General features: G+C 33.5%; 1 protein-coding gene across 2 annotated transcripts in view; it reads right to left on the bottom strand.

Moving 5' to 3' along the window:
* LOC117564344 (polypeptide N-acetylgalactosaminyltransferase 2) overlaps window positions 1-13,685 on the bottom strand; it is a 36,803-nt gene extending 23,118 nt beyond the window's left edge. Inside the window, exons 1-2 of one of the 2 annotated variants that reach the window (XM_034243055.2) lie at window positions 13,659-13,685; window positions 5,760-6,021 (exon numbers count right to left, since the gene is read on the bottom strand). In XM_034243055.2, coding sequence (XP_034098946.1) covers window positions 5,760-5,846 — 87 coding nt within the window. In that variant the 5' untranslated portion in view covers window positions 5,847-6,021; window positions 13,659-13,685. Of the gene's footprint in view, window positions 1-5,759; window positions 6,022-7,965; window positions 8,201-13,658 lie in introns of those variants that run through there. The other variant, XM_034243054.2, reaches the window with a different exon arrangement.
* Between the last annotated feature and the right edge of the window lie 5,608 nt (window positions 13,686-19,293).

Consider the following 19,293-nt stretch of genomic DNA (forward strand, 5'->3'; position numbering starts at 1 on the left):
AAAGTATTACTATATTAATATACTAAGTATAGCATTTAGTATACTTTAGTATTTATGTGGTATATTAATTTGGTATATTGTAAGAATAATACCGCACTGATATGCTTTCATAAAAATGGGTAACGGGTACCTCACAGTCGTGCACACTCGATTGTAGCTTTCTTACTTGTTTTAAATATATATAACTAAGAAACAAAAATAAATGTTATCAAAAGTCGTCAAGCAAACAGAATTACAGATATGCAAACTTATCTTTTTCAATAAATCACTTATCATAAGCAAAAGAGAAAACAACACAAATTTCAAAGTGCTAAAAGGCAGTTTAAATAATAATAACAATACAATTTGATTGAGAGCTTAATTCAATTGTTTTATAAATGTGTTAATTAAAGTGCAGCGTTCATTGAAGAAGAACTCAAGTTGAACGCTTACTTTAGAGCTCCGTTCTCCACACAAAGTAGAATACTAACTGCTAGAGTTAGTCTGTTGAAATCTCAGTTTATTTGATATTGGCTTTCGTTTTCAACACGTTATATTGTCATTTGGGCATCAAACAGAGCGTAACCGAATGTCACGCAATGCGCAGCACTCGACTTGGTTTTTTTTTTTGCGCCAAGTTTCTAGTTCTATTATCGCTCCTTTCCCCTCGCTCTCAATGATATGCAGCTTTGACCATAAATCGAATCGCCGATGCGTAAAGTTATTCGAAACCATTTGAGTTTGAACTTGAAATTCGTTTCGTTGCGTCGAGAATTTTTGCTATTTCACTCTCGTAGAATTTCCATCTTATTTTCCATTTTTTTTTGGCATAAAAAGTTGTATGTAAAACCTGATTTAATGATGTGCCCCATTTTTGAGTGTGTGCGAAAATTGAAATTTCAGCTTTGACAAACTTTTGAAAATACTTGCGAAGAATTTCCATATTTGATGGGCAGACATTTGCATATAAGCAATAAAATTTTACGATTCCAAGGCAAACACACAACTCGGAGAGTGTGAGTGTGAGTGTGTGTGTATTTGTGTGGGAGGAGAAGATATCAAATGAGTTGTGTTGAGTTGATTTGAGTTCACATACTTACACAGTGAGAAAAGTATCTAGATTAAAAAGTAGTTTGCAAATATTAAATTTAAAATCTTTTCGAAATAAATTTGAAATAAGATATTTAGATTAAAAAAATCATAATTTTCATACTAAATTTGCATTTTAAGATTAAAAACATTTTATTTTGAGATTAAACTCTTGCTTCAAGAATGTTTTATTCTAGATTGAACAAAATATTGCATATCTTGATTTAAAAACTTTTCGATCATATATAAAATCTTGAAGTTTTATAATTGTACCTAATTTTAAAAGCAACTTAAACAGCATAAAGAATATAATATATATTTGAGAAAAAACACATAAATCATTTTTTTTGTTTTATTTTAAACAATCTAAATTTAACAATATTTGATATTGATTTAAGATTTTGCCTTATTATTATAATATTGAATTTCAAGATTAGTGAAATAAAATTTTTGGTAGAATTTTAATTTTGATTTAAAAATAAACCTTCTTGGTTAAATTTAGACATCATCTTGATTCAAGATTTTATTTTTGATTCTAGCACATTTTTTCTTTCTGTGTAGCTTGGGGTCTCTGAGACGAATGAGATGATGAGCGCTGCGAGCTAAGCTTATGTATTACTCAGCACATATTATTTATGATTAATCTGAAAAGATCTATGGGCATAATTAACACCCCGTTGTTAATGCTTAATTCGGTTGATCAGAGTGCGATTATGCATTCATTAACACTTGCTGAGCGAAGCGTAACCCAAAAATAACTTTCCCTTGAATGGGTTGCAGTTGTAAGGGTATTTATGTATGCTTAGGAAAGTAGTTCAAACTGAAATTGAATAAATATGGAGAAAGGAATTTATGCAAATAAATGCGAACTCATAAAAATGTTCCTTTTGGCAAACTTTTTGGGCAAATCTTTCAATTTATTTTTTGTTTAATTGCAAGCTTTGTCTGACAATTAAATTATTTGCTGTCCAAAATTGTGTTTTTATCTTTATTGGAATATGTGTGTGTATGCAAATAAATAATTCATTGAACATGTGCTTATAAATGTATAACTGTATAAATGGCATTCATGGCACAAAAAAAAGACAGCAAAATAAGTTTATGGGTGGGTCGAGCAACTACTCGACATGAAGGTACACAAATGGGGGCAGATATATAATATATATGCGTACAGAGTAGAGAGCAAAAGGTTGCATTTGATATCTGTCACATAAAATGCATACGTGCGCAAACGAATAAACATTTATAAAAACCAGCATGGGGCAGAGCACAAATTATTTATAATTCATGCCATGCTAAATACCCTTACGTAGAGTGAGAGAAAATGACACATTTTGATAAGAGTGAAAGAAAGTTACAGAATACATAAGTTCAGGTTAAATAGTTATACAGGTCAGGTCAAAATTACATTTTACATGTTACCCATAGGGTAGGAAGGTATTATAACTTTGTGTCGGCAGGAAATCGGGTAGAACAGGCAGAATGAGGCATCTCCGCCCTATAAGGGATGTATATTCTTGATTAGCGTCAACAGACGAGACGATAGGGTTATGACCTTCTGTGCGTCCGTCTGTTTAAACACTTAGATTTCAGAGACTATCAGGGCTATCATTCTTTTTCGACAGATTAAGTTTGTTTTAGATTTTTGAAACGCCGCAAATCGATAAAAATCGTATAACAATAACAATAATGATTCTTTAAAATTTGGTTGCAATCAGATATAAATTGTAAAAGCTCTTTAATAAAGACTTTTGTTAGTGGCTTTGACTGAGAATCTGGTATATTATTCATTCTATGGTATATTTTGAATGTAGTAGAATACACAATATACAGCCATTAGTATTTTTTGCGGTATGCTGATTCAGTATATTTTAAGAATAATACCGCACTGTTTTGCTTTTATCTAAAATGTTTTAGTATTTTTGTGGTATATTAATTTGGTATATTTTAAGAATAATACCGCACTGTTTTGCTTTTATTCAAAATGGGTAGCGAGTATCCCACAGTCAAGCACACTCGACTCTAGCTTTCTTACTTGTTCCACTTTACACCACCAATTCAACAACAGCTGCAACATACTCTTTCGCTTGTAAGAGCATTAAAAATATGTCTGTGTTTTTTTTTGCTTCAGTAAATGGAAGTGATTAAATTGTGCATGTTTTAAAACTGTAAATTATTGTTAAAAGCTGTAGGCAACAAAAAAATGTTCGCCCGTAGGCGCCATTTTGTTGGCACATACATACACTCACACCTCACACATGCAAACGCAACCCATGCACTCACACACACACAGACACAGACACACACTCGTGCTTTCCCATTGAGAGCAGCCCACATACTCGCAGGCAGGCAGACGGGCAAAGCAAATATAATGAGTGTGAAAAGTAATTCAATAATGCGCTGTTAATTACACTTTTGATCTCTGCAATGATTTTTTTAATTGAGTCAAATAATAATTATATTTTGCAAAAACAAAAAGGCCAAAAGTGTTGAAACGTTAAAGGACACACAATACGAAAGCCGATTATATTGATAGCCATGTGTGAGTGTGTGAGTGTCTGTTGGAAAACCACTCAAAGCTTTTTCGGCTGACCTCACCGCCAAGCAGCCACAACAGTTGCAACTGCAACAGCAGCAAAATGAAATCATTTTTCCACATAAACTTGATTTTTATTTTGGGAGAAAAATGCAGAAAATGCCGGAAATGCAGTTGCAGTGATTGAGTTTTTCTTCTCAGCTGCAGATTTTTGCCCAAAAATGCACAGAGTATTTCTCTCTCTCTCTCTATTTGTCTTTCACTCTCTCTATCTCTCTTTCAGTAGCTATTTCTATTTCATGTTTTAATTCACCACTAAAATGCATGTGCAGATTATCTCAAGTCTTTTGGTCAGAGTTTATTTATTGCACATTCCCGGTTGCGGATTAACTCAACATTTTTTGAAGATTTATGAAGTGCTTCATGAACAACTTTCGAGTGGCCAAATTGCAGACTTATCTCTGATGCAATCAAAGCCTTAGCAGCAATCACAAAAATTGTTGATACTATAACTTTGTTTTTTTTTTTTGTTTTTGTGTGTTAGATTAATGACTGCCTGAGTTTGCTAGCAAATTAATATTGTGCTGTATTTAGCTATGGGATTTTTTGTTTACAATTGCAATTTAGTTGTTGATTAAGAGTTATCTTCAAATAGTTTCATCTATCTTTTAGAATTTAATTCATTTCTTGTAAGCAGCTCTTAATACACTTCCTTCATTATCTGCACAAATATTTTATAAGATATACAAACATATGTAGATTGATAACCTATAATCTATATTCGATATTTATATGATGATGAAGTGGTTGAAATTATTTAGAAAATAGTTTAATGTAGCATTTTTAGGCTCTTCCCTTTATTATCTGCGATATCTCCAAACATTATCTTGACTAAGGTGTTGATTAAGAGTTATCTTCAAATGGTTTCATCTGCCCTTGTTTATAGTGTAATTCCTTTCAACTTCTCACTTACTTCGTCAAATTTCTGCTCAAATACATTTCAACATCTTTCAAACATATGTAGATTGATAACCATCAATATTCCATATTGTTTGATTGATGATAAATGATTTCTGCTGTTTTGCTGTCATTTGAGATAACTTCATAAATTGCCAAACAGTGTTTACTTAATTGGCAACATTGTTTTTTCTTATTGTATTCCATTTTTTTGCATTTAAGTGTATAGAGTAATGAAATTTGCATAAATGAGTGCGCAATACTTTTTATCGATAAACGATAACGATAACAATAGCAATAAGGATTGGGCGGTTGGCTTGCACTTATTACTGGTGGGTCATAAGACGACAGAGGACAGACGAACACCACAATGGAGCACAGCCAGCGGATGACCCAATTTACCTTTTAAATTACGCATACGTCGTGTGTGCAACTGTCACAACTGTCAGCACTAAAAAACAGAGTGTTTAATTAAAAAGAAGACACAAAAAGCAACGGGCAAAGCGGAATAAAAACAACTTCAAAGTGAGGGATGGAACACGACTTAGAGATACGCTGTAAAAAGGGATTGCATTTATGTTACAAATGCGAATGAAAGTAGAAAACATAGTTAGATTTCTTAAAGAGTAAGAAATAAGCCTAAAGTGTGAAAGGGAAACAAATAAAAGATACACTGTATTAAAGGGTTGAACTGTAAGAAACAATAGCAAAAGCATTTGCAATTGCATTTTTTAAAGAGTGTTCATTTAGTGTTTAACTGAGCTACCCCTTTTGGACTGTATGCAGGGTATAAGCATAAGCCAAGCAGCGATACGCAGTTTTGTGGGCGGCAAAGGGCGTTTCTGCACTTGCTGCCAACCGCATATACGTGCGGCTAATTATGTGCACAGCAACAGAGACAGAGATAGCAAGAGATAGAGAGAGAAAGAGATACAGAGAGAGAGAGAGAGTATGGCAAACAATGAAAAGACAGGTAGTTGAATGTGGTTGCTGGTAAATAATTACTATGCACGTTGCATACGCACACTTTGATGATCTATGGACATCAAGCGGAAGAGGTTGAAACACAAACAACAACAATAATAATAATAGCAGCAAAGGAAATATGCTGAAGAAGACAGCAAAGAGTATGAAATCAAATTTATAAATCAATTTGAAATTGGGAAATCACATACATATATGTTATATATGTACTTACCTTTTCGGTGCTGGACTGAAAGTAATAGACCATTACGAACATCCATATGATGCTGACGAAGACGATTAATTTGATGTTGCGACGCATGTTGAATTTCGAGTTTCACTCTCTTTTTTTGTTAGTATATTTTATTCCTACGGACGTTACTCTTGTTGTTGCGGTTATTGTATTTGTTTGTGGTTGCTTTTGTTGTTGTTGATGTTGCAGTCACAGTTGCTGTGGTTTGATTTGGCAATAATAATTCACGTTGTGTTGTATTTCACTAAATAAAGCAGAAACAATATTTGATTAAATCATTAATTATGCACAACAAGCACGTGTTATAAATTACAGTACTTAATTATATAATTGGAAAACACTTTCATCCTTTCAGTAATTCTCATATTTATTTCTGTTTTTTCGCGCTTTTTATTTGTATTTTTATTTAATTGATTTGATTTAATTTCAAACAATTAATTAGTCTCTTGTCGGAAAGTGTTTGTGGCTTCCGCTCAATTGTCACGCAAAAGTTATGCCATAAATATGCAAGTGCATATTTATGAGACAAGCGTAAAGATCAATGCAGCAGTTGTTATTTATTTTACTGTTTACTTCATTATTATTTTACGCTTCGTCTGATGATGTCTTCATCAACGCTTCGATTGAGGTGCTAATTATGCCTTAAAGTAGTTCAAAGTCGAATTGGAAAAGTGAACAATGATAATTATAGCAAACGATGCCGAGTAAATTAGATGTGTCTGCATTATCACAAGTTTACGCTTTTTAACATGAAAGATATTTTCAATTTCCCAAAGAATTTAAGCAGTTAATTATAGGGCTGCTTCCTGAGCTATTGATTGTTTAAGAAAGTGCCAATGAAGCAAAGAAAGAAACGCAGCGTGAAGTACAAAATAAGCCAAGTCTTAAATGTGATTTATATGTTTATTAAATGCGTTTAAAATATATTCAAATATTTTCTGGGAATAATTTGTATCATAATTTGAGGGTAAATTACATTTAGTATTTTTGCGGTATATTTTTATGGTATATTTCACGACAATTTGTGTAAATTTTGAGATTAAATTATTTCTAGTACTTTTGTGGTATATTAATATGGTATATTTTACCATTATTTGTACAAACTTTGAGATTTTTAGTATTTTTGCGGTATATTGATATGGTATATTTCACCACAATTTGTGCAAATTTTGAGAGTAAATTATTTGTAGTATTTTTGTTATATATATATATTAATTTGGTATATTTTTAGGTTAATACCAAACAGAATTCGCAGTATGAAATACAAAATAAGCCAAGCGTCTTATCATTAAACCTAAATGCGATTTATCATTTTATCAAATGCGACAAAAATATATTTTTAATATTTTCTGAGAATTATTTGTTATCAATATTTGTGCAAAATTAATGTTTGCTGATAAGCTGGCAAACTATTAAATATATTTAACTGCAAATATTAGCTGCATTTAAACGCTACAACAATATTTGAGCTGCACTTTTTTTTTTTCTAGCTGTAACTAATTCAAGTTAATCGCATTCTTATCGCTCATACAAATAAGTTGAGGCTGATAAGCGACGCTACTTTTGCAAGTCAAAGGCACAATTTATCACACAAGTATTGTGGCCAATAATTGGTTCATTGTCAAAGCCACTTCACTTCACTCTCCACATACGTTATTATTATTACATCACTTGTCTGTTAATAGACTTCATTTTCGATTCAAAGTACTTCATCGATAGACGAGTTTTGTGGAATTTATATAGTTTTCGGGTCTTTGGGAAAAGTGAAAGTACTTCACAGCTGACTAATTGCTATCGTTATGATTGCTATTGGTTTTGGGTTTGTGTTGTTTTGTTGTTTATTTTGAGGCAAGGGCACAGCTAGCAAGCGAGCGAGCGAGCGTGTGTTACGCATACGCAACGTGGTACACGATAAGATAAGCACAACTTAATCGAGTCTCCACTTTGATTTTATTTTAATTTTGTTTCCTAGTTTTTGTTTGTTTGTTGTTATGTGTTGCAGCTGTTTCCACTGGCACAGTACATTTTTATGGCAACACCTTTATAATCACAAAAACGCCGGGAATTAGCACACACGCGAGAGAAAGAGAGACAGAGAGAGAGAGAAAGAGGCGCAAAATGTTTATAACTTTATTGCTTGTGCTGTTTATGATTGTATTTGACGTATTTATATTGGTAATGCATTTACCGTTTTGTTACCGTCGTCGTTCTCTTGTTATTGTTATTATTATGGTAATGATTGCAACTCTTAGTGGTTGCTTTTGTTGTTGTTCTTGTTCTGTCACAAAAACTGACGCGACGCGAGACGTTGAGACGCGTTGCACGCGAGTCGCGTGAGTCGCAAGCTCACAAAACACCAGACACTGAGACTTAGAATGAGAACGTGCAACAACAGAGAGGCGAGAGCGAGAGGCGAGCAGCGTGTCAGCGTCGGCGTCGCACACACAAATGGCCAATAAGCGCTGCCGTCGCGTATATTTTATGCTGCCAACAGCATGAGCACCAACGGTATTTTTCTCAGCTGTGCTTTGCTCGCTTTGTTCACTTCAAACACATCTCAGTTGCGTATAAGAGTTGCGTTCGCTGTCAACTTGTTGCGAACATGTTGCGTGTTCGATGTTGTGAGCAAACTTTTGTTTATCTTCTTGAAACTTTTTTGCGTTGCGTTGGCGGTTGAATCTAAGTTTGGGCAGCGCCAGAGTCAACGTTGCGTATGCGTCATATTGCATAGAGCTACTTCAGGAACATGCATGTTGTTTACCTCTGTTGATTGATTCGATCAACACCTGTGCCAGGCAAAGTCTTATAATTAATCCTTGCATAATAAGCTGTGACCCGAGAGGCACGTTTAACATGCATGTAGCAACAGTTCATTATATATACCAGGTAGTTTATGGTGTGTATAGAGAGAGGGTATTATGATGAACTGGCTAAGGTTGAAGCTCATAAAGATGTATATTACTGAGTAGCATGAGAACATGATTTATATGTTTGAACTACTGATTACGGGTCTTAGTTGCTTTGCCTAACATTTTGGTATATTTTTCATTCTATATTTTATTTTTAGTGCAATACTATATCACTACACCGAATATACCGACTACCGAATATATACCCTTTAGTATATTTTAGAGGTATATTAATTTGGTATATTTTAGAAAATTTACAGAACTGTCTTGCTTTTATTCAACACGGTATAAATCAATATACAAAATACAGTCTTTGGTATATTTCAATTTTTGTGGTATATTTTTGGTATATTTGGTATATTTTAAATTAATACTTCACTGTTTTGATTTTATTCACAATGGTATATCGCAATATACCAAATACAGTCTTTAATATATTTTCAGTATTTTTTCGATTTAGTTTAAAATTAATACTTCTATTGCTCATTCTTAATTCAGTTAAGTACATATAATTTCTAAAATATGTTTCAATTAAAAAAGCGTATCATAGCTTCGGTCACACGATAATTTTAAGAAAATCTAAGCACAAATATTTATTTCATTTTATTATTAGTTTAACTTTGTTAAATTGCATTAGTTTTAAGCCGTTTTGCATTTATCTATTCAAACTAATTTTAATAATTGTTCTGTGACTTTTCATTGCATCTGAAAAATTTCCATTTTAATAAGCTTTCGCAAAGCATTGGAATATTATTTTAATAAGCTTTTGCTCTAGTTTCGCTTGCGTGTGTGAGTGCAGACATATTCAATTAAAGCAAGTTAAATATTCATTCAATTTGTTGGAATAAATTTCAATTATGCAAATTACTATATGTGTGTATTGTGCTGGAACAACAAAGGAAAAGGAGTTGCAAAAATTGTATTAAATTGAGCCGTTGCCACGCCCCCAAATCCAGGATATTTGGGCGACCCTTTAGGGAGTTGGTCAATTTGAGTTTCGAGTTTTCTGCATGCAGTTGAGATAAATGCCAGCATTATTTATAAACTCACGCTCTGAGTGGGTGACTATGTGTAAGCTTATGAACTTTTGTGTGAGGGTGTGTGTGTGTGAGGGTGCGTGTGTACATGTGTGTGTAGTTAGCAAGAGCCATAACTTTTTAAGAGCAGCTGGAGCTGAACTGCAACAAAAAAGTGCAACAGCAAAAGGAGCTAAGCGAAAGCACAAATAGAATATGTAAGGATGCAAATGTTGATGGGGGTATAAGGACTATGAAATACCCTAGAAAGTGCAGAGAATATATTTATCTTAGTATGATTTATTTTCACTTTTATAACTTGTTGAATACTTTTACTTTCGCACTCAACTGCAAGTAATTATGGTGAACCATAAATATGCCATTTCTTTGGCAATTTCCTTAATGTTTTTCTCTTTAAAAATTAACTGCTTATTTTTACTACACTCTTGCTAATTAATTTATTTATTTCTACACTTTTGTTAACTGCCAAAAAGAGTGTGAGCGACTCTCAAAGAGCACATTTACATACCCTAAGCTGTCGCTTAACTTTTCCGTATTTTTTTCTTCTTGTTGTTGATTGAATTGTTGCAATTGGATAAACACACACAGAGAGAGAAAGAGCAAAAGAGCAAGGATGTTGGCCATAGTATTTTTGACCCCTTGCTGCCCGTTCACTTATTTAAATTGGCTTAAAAACTCAACGAACAACGAAACGGGGCAACAAAGTCATGAATATGCAGCAGCCGGACAGCAAAGACAGACAGTCGGGGAGTTGAACAATTATAAAAGTACACACACACACATATGCAAGCAGTTAACTTGCAACTGACTCCACTTCACTGCATCCCTACCCCCTCCCTCCCTCACGCTGATGAGCGGCATTCCATTAGGCGTAATTAGAGCATTTAGCAAACAGAGAGAGAGAGGGAAAGAAAAAGTTAAGAAAATGCAACAAAACAGCGCAGAGACAGTTGGACATGCATATGTATGTCTGTCTGTCGGTCTGTCTGTCTGTCTTTCTCTCTCTCTCTCTATACATATATGCATGATCTAGAGCTGCAGCTGTATTTGTGTTTGAAAACAATTTAGCTGCTGTTGCAAGTCTCAACACAGCAGCAAGTGTAGAGACTTGGCTCAAGTACGATAATTAAAAGTTGGTTAAATGTTGCATGAGTTGCAGCATCCTCGAACCTCGAAGCTCTGCCACATGGCAGAGCACAGAGCGCAGCTCAGCTCAGCGCACATTTGATTGCACACCATTTGCCAGACACACACTTTGTCTATGAGTGTGTGTTGTGAGTGTGTGTGTGTGTATGTTTGAGTTCACCTAGCCGTGAATGCTGCTGGGTATCTTGCAACCGCACAGCACATTTGGCAGTCAACCTCCTTCTCCTTCCACCCACCACATCCGCTGCCCCGCTGCTAACACATCCTCCTCCCCCACCTCTCCACTTCCCCTTCCTTTGCTCCTCATCTAATCCACACACACAGCCTGCTGCTGCCCCACAATGTTGCCCCGTTTGCACTCTCATTACTGGCTGGCTTTTTCTTGCCACATCGTCGTCGTCGTCGTCGTCGCAGCCTGCGGAAATCAAAGTGCAAATGTATTTTGTCAAATGCGACAACTTTGGCGCCCATTTTGCGGAAATGTTGAAAATATTTTCCAGAACGTTTTCAAATTAATGCATAATTGCATTAGTCACTTCATTCTCCGTTGCAGTCGCCAGCTGCAACGTGCAACACCGAATTTGTTTGCAATTTATTAGCGTTGGGGAATAATGTGGCATCAGTCTATATATAGTAGAAGTATATTAGTCTCTTCCTCTCTCCTTCTCCTTCTCTGTCTCTCTCTCACTCTCTGTGTGTGCTTGGCTAATGTCTTGATGACAAGCGGTGGGTAAAGCTGATAAGTGGCGTTAAGTGTTATCGCCCTTGGCTGCCTTGGAGTCCTAGTTCTTGCCCCCAATACTTGCCTCTGATCTCTGCCTTGCCCCACTCTACTTGCGGCTTGCAAATTTATGTCATTTGGGGAATGTCTTCGAATTGCGCTGCGTGTTCTGCATTCGCGGTGAACGTATGTAAATACTATTACACATTCCCCACGTGGAATAGCCTAATATTCGAGTAATAATATTCAAGCCAGCGAATAATTTCGAGCATATATAAAAATGTAAATTGAGCCCTTTGGATTGTAATGCTAAATTGATTTGGTCGTAAATGGTTAAAGCTTTGGGAATGTCGCTAAATTTCGCATAGTTTCTTCCAAACATACAATATTACAAATTAATAACTTAATACACTATTTTTGAAAAGAATTTATTTCAGCGTTTTTAAATTTATTTCCTCAATTTTATAAAATTAATAAAGTTGAAAATACTTTTTCTATACCTGCACTAATAAAATGGAACAATAATATCAAGTAAGAAAGCTACCTATTATGAATATGTTAAATGCAAAATAGTGCGGTATTCATTTTAAAATATACCAAAATAATATGCTGCAAAAATATTAAATTTATACCAAAGGCTATTTGAGGTATATTGATATATTTTTACATTCAAAATATACCATAGAATGCAAAACATACCAAATAGTCAGCCGAAGCAACGAAAATTAAAGAATTTCTTAAAAAATTCTACAATTTTCATCCAATGGCAATCAAGTTCTCAGAAACTATAAAAACTATAGTTAATATTGTCTTCAACATTTTGAACTTTGGAACTGATCTAATTTGGGTATTTTTTAAATGTATTTCCGTAAGTTATGAAAGTTAAAATTATTTAAGCTTAATATACTTTTTCTATACTTTCAATAAAATAAAACAATAATCAAAATATAAAAAATAATATATTTAATAGTAACAATTTTAAACACAACAAATTTTCGTATTTCTTAAATTTATTTCAGCTGGAATCTCAAAGCATAACTCTTTAATTTTGCAACTGGGTAAGTGAGAATTAATAAATTTAATAAACTTGTTCACACTTTTGTTCATAATCTAATCATTAATCACTTGACCCACAAATTATTCATTGCACAAAAAAATAATGCGACGATTTTTCAAAATTTAATTGTGCAAAATATTATTAAAGCAGCCAACTGAAAATTGTGCAAAGTTATTTAAGCGTTAAATCAGTTGAATTATAGCCAAAAGGTAACTTTATGCTCTTTTGTGTTATTCTATTTTGAGTGCAAACAATTAATGCATATTTTTTTAGTATTGTGTAATATTTAGACATTACACCATTATGTTTGTCTATAAATTAAATTTTTGCAATTTATTATTGTGTAATTTAATATGTGAATTCAACACAATTTTAATTACAATGCAATTCGTGACACAGATTTATTTATTTATATTTATGCACATAAATTTGTAGTTAATCTTTGGTTTATTGCGAAAACTTAATAAACTTTAAAGACTTTAAGGCAAAGTTTTCTTGCCAGTTTTTTTGCAGTGTATTTGTCACGCTTTCGAGTCAAGTCTTGACTCTCTCAATCAGTGTCTCCCTTTTGATTTGCATTCGCCGGCCTTGCAGCGTTCTCTCACACACTTGCATTTCCTTGTCGCCCTTTTTCTCTCCCTTCTCAGACTATGTCTCTCTCACTTGCTGTCACTCTCAATTGGCGCCTCGAGGGTAGCTTTTAGGTGACGGGCAGCTAAGCAACTGTCATAAAGTGCGTGTGGTTACATTTATGCACCCTTGTAGTATCCCCTTTCTCTCTTCTTCCTTTGCACAGCGTGTCATGCAAGGGCGAAGGGTGGAGGGGGTTCCATCAAAACAAATGCTGTCAGCTGCTGTGAGTAAATTTTTGTTACTTTTGGCACGCAAACTGCAATCGCGAGACTCTTGCGACTGTTTGTCTGCCTTCGATTTTTACAATTTATCACACACACACGTTTGCACACACACACACTCACACACTAAGACAACATTGATTTTCATTTTGCTTACATTTGAAAAACTAACAATTTGAACACTTTATATTTATTGCAAATTTCCTTTTTCACTCTTTGCTTTCTATTGCTTCTTTTAGGCGCACTCGAAGACTTTTTTTCACGTTGATTTTGTTGTTGTTTTTTTTTTGGTTTTAAATGCACTTTTGGTGTTTATTAATGTTGTTTATTTTGTTGGATTTATAGCAAAAATATAATTTATGTTTGATTTAATTAGTTAGCTACGTTTTATTTTATACAACTATTTTGTTTTTCTTGCTTTCTATTTGTTTAGTTAATTAAATAACGCGACGCGACGCGTTTCGTTTGGTTTCGATTCGTTTCGTTTGTTTCACACACTGATGAAGCAAACGAACGCAGCCCGTTTGCTGCTCTCTTTCTCCTTTCCTCTCTCTTGTCTTGTCTCTGTTTTCGACTGGTTTTCGCTTTGGCTTTTTGTTGTTGTTATTCTTTTTCTCTCGTTGCCTTGCCTTCATGCTTCTTCTTGCTGCGATGAAGTAACTTTTCTATAGTCGCGCATTTCCGTGTTTTGCTACCCTTTTGTTTCCTTGTCGCAATTTCGCATCGCTCTCACTCTCTCTCTCTCTCTCTGTCTCTTCTGGGGGTTGCTTATGCTCTTGAGAGCGTAAGCTTTGCGCAAGCGCTAAACTTTGCTGTTTACTTTTTGAATTTGTGAATACCGTTAGTTAAAGGAGCGCCTAAAGGGCTTCAACTGTTTGAATTTACTTTAAAATAGTCATGGATGAAGTTTAAATTTAACTCTTTACATCCTTAGATATAGCATTTTTTCAATTTGCCACCTATAGTTACGACAATCTTTAGAATAACTAATTTTAAAACTTTTTTTTTTATGAATTTTTGTTACATACTTATTTTCATAAAAGAATTATTTAAAGCAAAATACTTCTATAGTTATTATAACACCTTTAAAACTTTTAAATTACGGTGGTTCTTTAACAAAGATTAACACATAAACAGTTTTATATTATATTGAGTATTGTTTAAAATATGAATGAATAAAATATGAATAAGCAAAGAGGTAGAAAAGTTGTTTAATAATTATAATAAGTTATTAATTAAAAGATATTTTTAAAAAATTGACTTAGATCTTTCGTATAATTTTTTTTTAGAAAATTTTAATCTTAAATGAAAATAGTTCTCATATAAATTTGATCAAATGTTTCTTTAAGAGAGAATATAATTTTGAATAATCATATGTCTCGAATTAGCCTTAATATTGAATACTTTCGTACTTTAATTTTCTTTTAATTTAACTCGCTTCACCTGTAAAATTCTTGGAAATTATTTTGTAGAATATTTCCAACAATCTCTCTATTATGTCTGCATTTGCATTCCGATTTCAAAGGAAACCATTTTCTCTTTCTTTTGACAATTCTCCCCCACAAACTTAAATCGTATTGTTTAGTTCGTGTAACGACTTGGTTACTTAGGCAACTCAGTGTTGACTATGATTCAAATAAACCACAATATTCAATCCTTAGCACTTCAAAGCGTTTGCAGTTCGTTACTTGCTGGTATTCAATGTTAAACACTGATCCCACAATAATTTAAAGATAATATTATTTGTTAAGGCGCATATTCAAGTGCTGTGTGGCTGATTAATGCCATATTTAAAATTACCATAGTAAGGATTAGACTTGACTGCCTTGAGGTTAATTTTAGCGCAGCTTTTGTTTACACACACGCCCACACAACAGAGTTTATGGAAAGGCTGTGTTAACTTTCACTTTGATAAGAGGACAACGCAGCACTTTCATTTCAATAGATAACATAAATTTCTATTAGCTCCACATGCTTGAATTGAAATTAATTTAACAATCCTTCGCTCCCCATCTCTCTCTCTCTTTCTCATCCACACTCGCTCTTGCTCTTTCGGTCAAATGTATGTGTGTGTGTTTTTGTCCTCATCCTGTACATATGTCAGTTTTTGTTGCTTCCGGTCGGCGGCAAAACCGCAAACAAAAGACAAAGACTAAAGAAATTTTGGTGTATGCTTGCCACAAAAACCGAGCTGACATTAAGTCCCACATTCACAAAAAGGAAAGCCAAAACGCATATTTAATCATATATACTCGGCAACTGATACCCCTTTCACATTATCTGTGTGTTTGTGAGAATATTCTCTCAACTTGCATGTCATTTATATGGATTATACACGAGGAATCATTAATTTTTGCTTTTTTTTTTTGGTCGGTTGTTGGTTGTCATCGCATTTGACTTCTTGACGCTATAGAAATTTGCATAAAATTGTTTTTGTTTTTGTTATTTGGGGTGTTGCTCAGGCAAAGAGGGAAGGGATGAGGGAGTTGCCACATGAAAATTAATAAGAAAAGACAACGCAGCCTTGGAATGTCGTCTGTTTGTGCTTTGATAAGAAGTCAGTCTCCTTCAGCCAGCTGATGTTGCTGCTTAAGATTACGATGATTATTATGATGCTCTTTGTTGATGAGCTCGTCGCATATACATATTTATTTTTAGCCAACTCAAAAGTCTTAGCTAAAAAGCCCTTGAGAGCAAGCGCATAACCATGCGAACAAAACCTTAATTCTTTTAAGCATATCTCATTGTCAAGGATGTGAAAGCTGTGAAGAGCACCTACGTTGCCTAGTTCACATTAGTGAAGTTCTCAATGAGCTTATTAAGTGCTGTTCTCTGTTCTGCTACTATAATTATCGCAGTTAGCAAAGTTTTAATTAGGCTGTTTTATCTCTCACTCCTGTTGCTTCTAATAAAAATAGCCAAATTGATCCTCTGTTGCCTTGGTTTGGCATAGTTTAAAGTTGCTATTTGATTTATGGATCTTTGCATTAAACTCTTAGGTTTTGCTTGCAAGGATAATTTATTACAATTTTAAATGAAAATATAGGTAAAATTGTTAGATTTTATTTGTTTTTAAGTTTATTTTATTATTATTATATTTTTATTCTGTGATATATTTTAAGCCTAATAGTATATCGTATTATAAACCAAATATATATACTCAGTATATTTCAGTATTTTTTGTGTCGTTTCTTAATTACTTATAATGTAACAAAATGTTAGGGATTTTTAGTTAAATCTGTTAACATTTTCTCTCCAATCTGGTATATTTTTATTATGTAGTACATTTTAAGACTAATAGTATATCGTATTTTAACCCAAAAACTATACTCAGTTTATTTCAGTATTCTTTCGTGTGGTCTAATTATATATTTAGTTAAATCTTTTGACATTTTCTGTTCTTTCAAGAAGCCTGTTTTAAATACCTAACCTTTAATAATGAGTAGACAAAAATCGTGCATAATTTTCAGCAATTATAAATGAAGTCATCTTTTGGCTAGACTTGCGCCTAAGCAAAGAGCCTCTGCTGCTTAGTTTTTAGTTGTTTTTAAAAGGTGACCCAGTTGAGCTGAAGTTTCCTAGGTCTGTCTATATGCATAATGTCATGTAGAAGTGCTTTATGGCCGTTGCAGCATATTAGTGCTAAGAGCACGACGGCGTACTTCCTCATCTGGTAATTGCAATATTATGTTGGACTGACAAATTTGGCCAAAGGGGTCGCTGAGAAACTGAGAAAACTGCAAACGAAACTGAAAACTGCACAAAACAACGAAACGAAAAAAAACTGAATAGGCGAATAACTGTAGTATAACTGGCAAAAGTAAAAAACTAGGAAAACGGGTTAATAATGCCATAAAATAGTAAAGACGACACTTTCGTGACTGGCCCATGCCGCCGGCATCGGCAGCAGCAGCAACGACAGCAAGTGAGCCAAGTTTGTTTGCTCGTCGGTTCGCTTGGGGTTTGTTTGTTTGACTGTCGGAAAGTGAAAGGCAGACAATGCAATGCAACAGTAGTTGCACCCGAGTGAGTGGAGTGGGAAGGGGTGAGGGGGGAGAGAAGGTGCACAACAAAGGCCAAAAGCATGTCGTGGCATTAATGTGTGATCAGCAGTTAGCTTGTTGCAACACACACACAGAGCAGAGCACAATACTTGTGAGCTGTTGTGACAGGTTCATTGACACACACACTGCATGCTAATAAATTTGTCATAAATACACTTCAAATTAAAATGCATGCCACACACACACATCTCATCCTCTCTACCTTTAGCTTCCCTCTTATGTTATGTTATGTTTTTGCCAGCCAGCTGCAATTGCCAGTTTCAGTCTCAAGTGATGATTGTTTTTCACCGCGTGCATCAATCACAAAAATGCGTTGCATTGCATTTTCCGCTTCTGAAGATTTTTCATGTCATTCACTTGTCACATCATCATCAGATTGTTATTTAATGATGCGAAAAGCACTCGAACTCGCACTCGCACTTGTACTTACAATTGCATTCACTCTGCGTTGCACTCACAATTCAGTGTTGCACTCGCACTTTCTGTGCGCTGTTTTTCATGTCGTTGACGCTGAACGTGAAAATATAATTGCATTGTAATAGCTTAATTGGTATTTATGGTCTGGACATTGTATATATCCCATATAATTACACGTACATTCGTGAGACGCCCCATTTCGAATGCGGCCAATAATCGTATTTGCACAAAAACTTACAGCGCCAAACGAGCGTCGTTAATGTGCATACCCTGTAAAATGTGAAGTGAGTTAGAGAAGGTTACACAACTTTAAAGTTGTCAACATTATTTATAAAACACTTTAATGTAGCATAAAAAAAAGGATGGACAATCTGCTTTATTTTTTACTCAATGGTATATTTTAAATGTAATAGTATATTTATATACCAAATACATGTTTTAAATAAATTTCAGTAATTTTTTGGTATAATAATATGGAATATTTTAAGATTTTAATTTATTTAATATATCGATATATCAAATGTATATATTATATCTGCTTTATTTTTTACTTTATGGTATATTTTCAATGCATTAGTATATCTATATACCAAATACATATTTCAAGTAAATTTCAGTATATTTTGGTTTATTAATATGGTATATTTTATTTTATTTAATATATCGGTATACCAAATGTATATATTATATCTGCTTTATTTTTTACTCTATGGTATGTTTTCAATCTAATAGTATATCTTTATACCAAATACATATTTCAAGTAAATTTAAGTAATTTTTTTGGTATAATAATATGATAGATTTTAAAATTTTAATTTATTTAATATATCGATAAACCAAATGTCTGCTTTATTTTTTACTCTATGGTATATTTTCAATGTAATAGTATATCTATATACCAAATACATATTTCAAATAAATTTCAGTATTTTTCGGTATAATAATATGGTATTTTTTAAGATTTTAATTTATTTAATATATCGATAAACCAAATGTCTGCTTTATTTTTTACTTCATGGTATATTTTAAATGTAATAGTATATCTATATACCAAATACATATTTCAGGTAAATTTTGAGTATTTTTTGGTATAATAATGTTGTGTATTTTAAGATTTTAATTTATTTAGTATATCGATATACCAAAAGTACATATTCAGTATATTTCAGTAATTTTTAGTCTATTAATATGGTATATTTCAAGCAAAATATCACTTTTTTGATCGTGTATTTCATAGTCAAGATATTTAATGAATACATAACAACAGACATACTTACATACGTTCCATATTATTACATCCTTACAAAATGA

Source organism: Drosophila albomicans, chromosome 2L (genome assembly GCF_009650485.2).
Source record: "Drosophila albomicans strain 15112-1751.03 chromosome 2L, ASM965048v2, whole genome shotgun sequence".
Taxonomy (NCBI): Eukaryota; Metazoa; Arthropoda; class Insecta; order Diptera; family Drosophilidae; genus Drosophila; species Drosophila albomicans.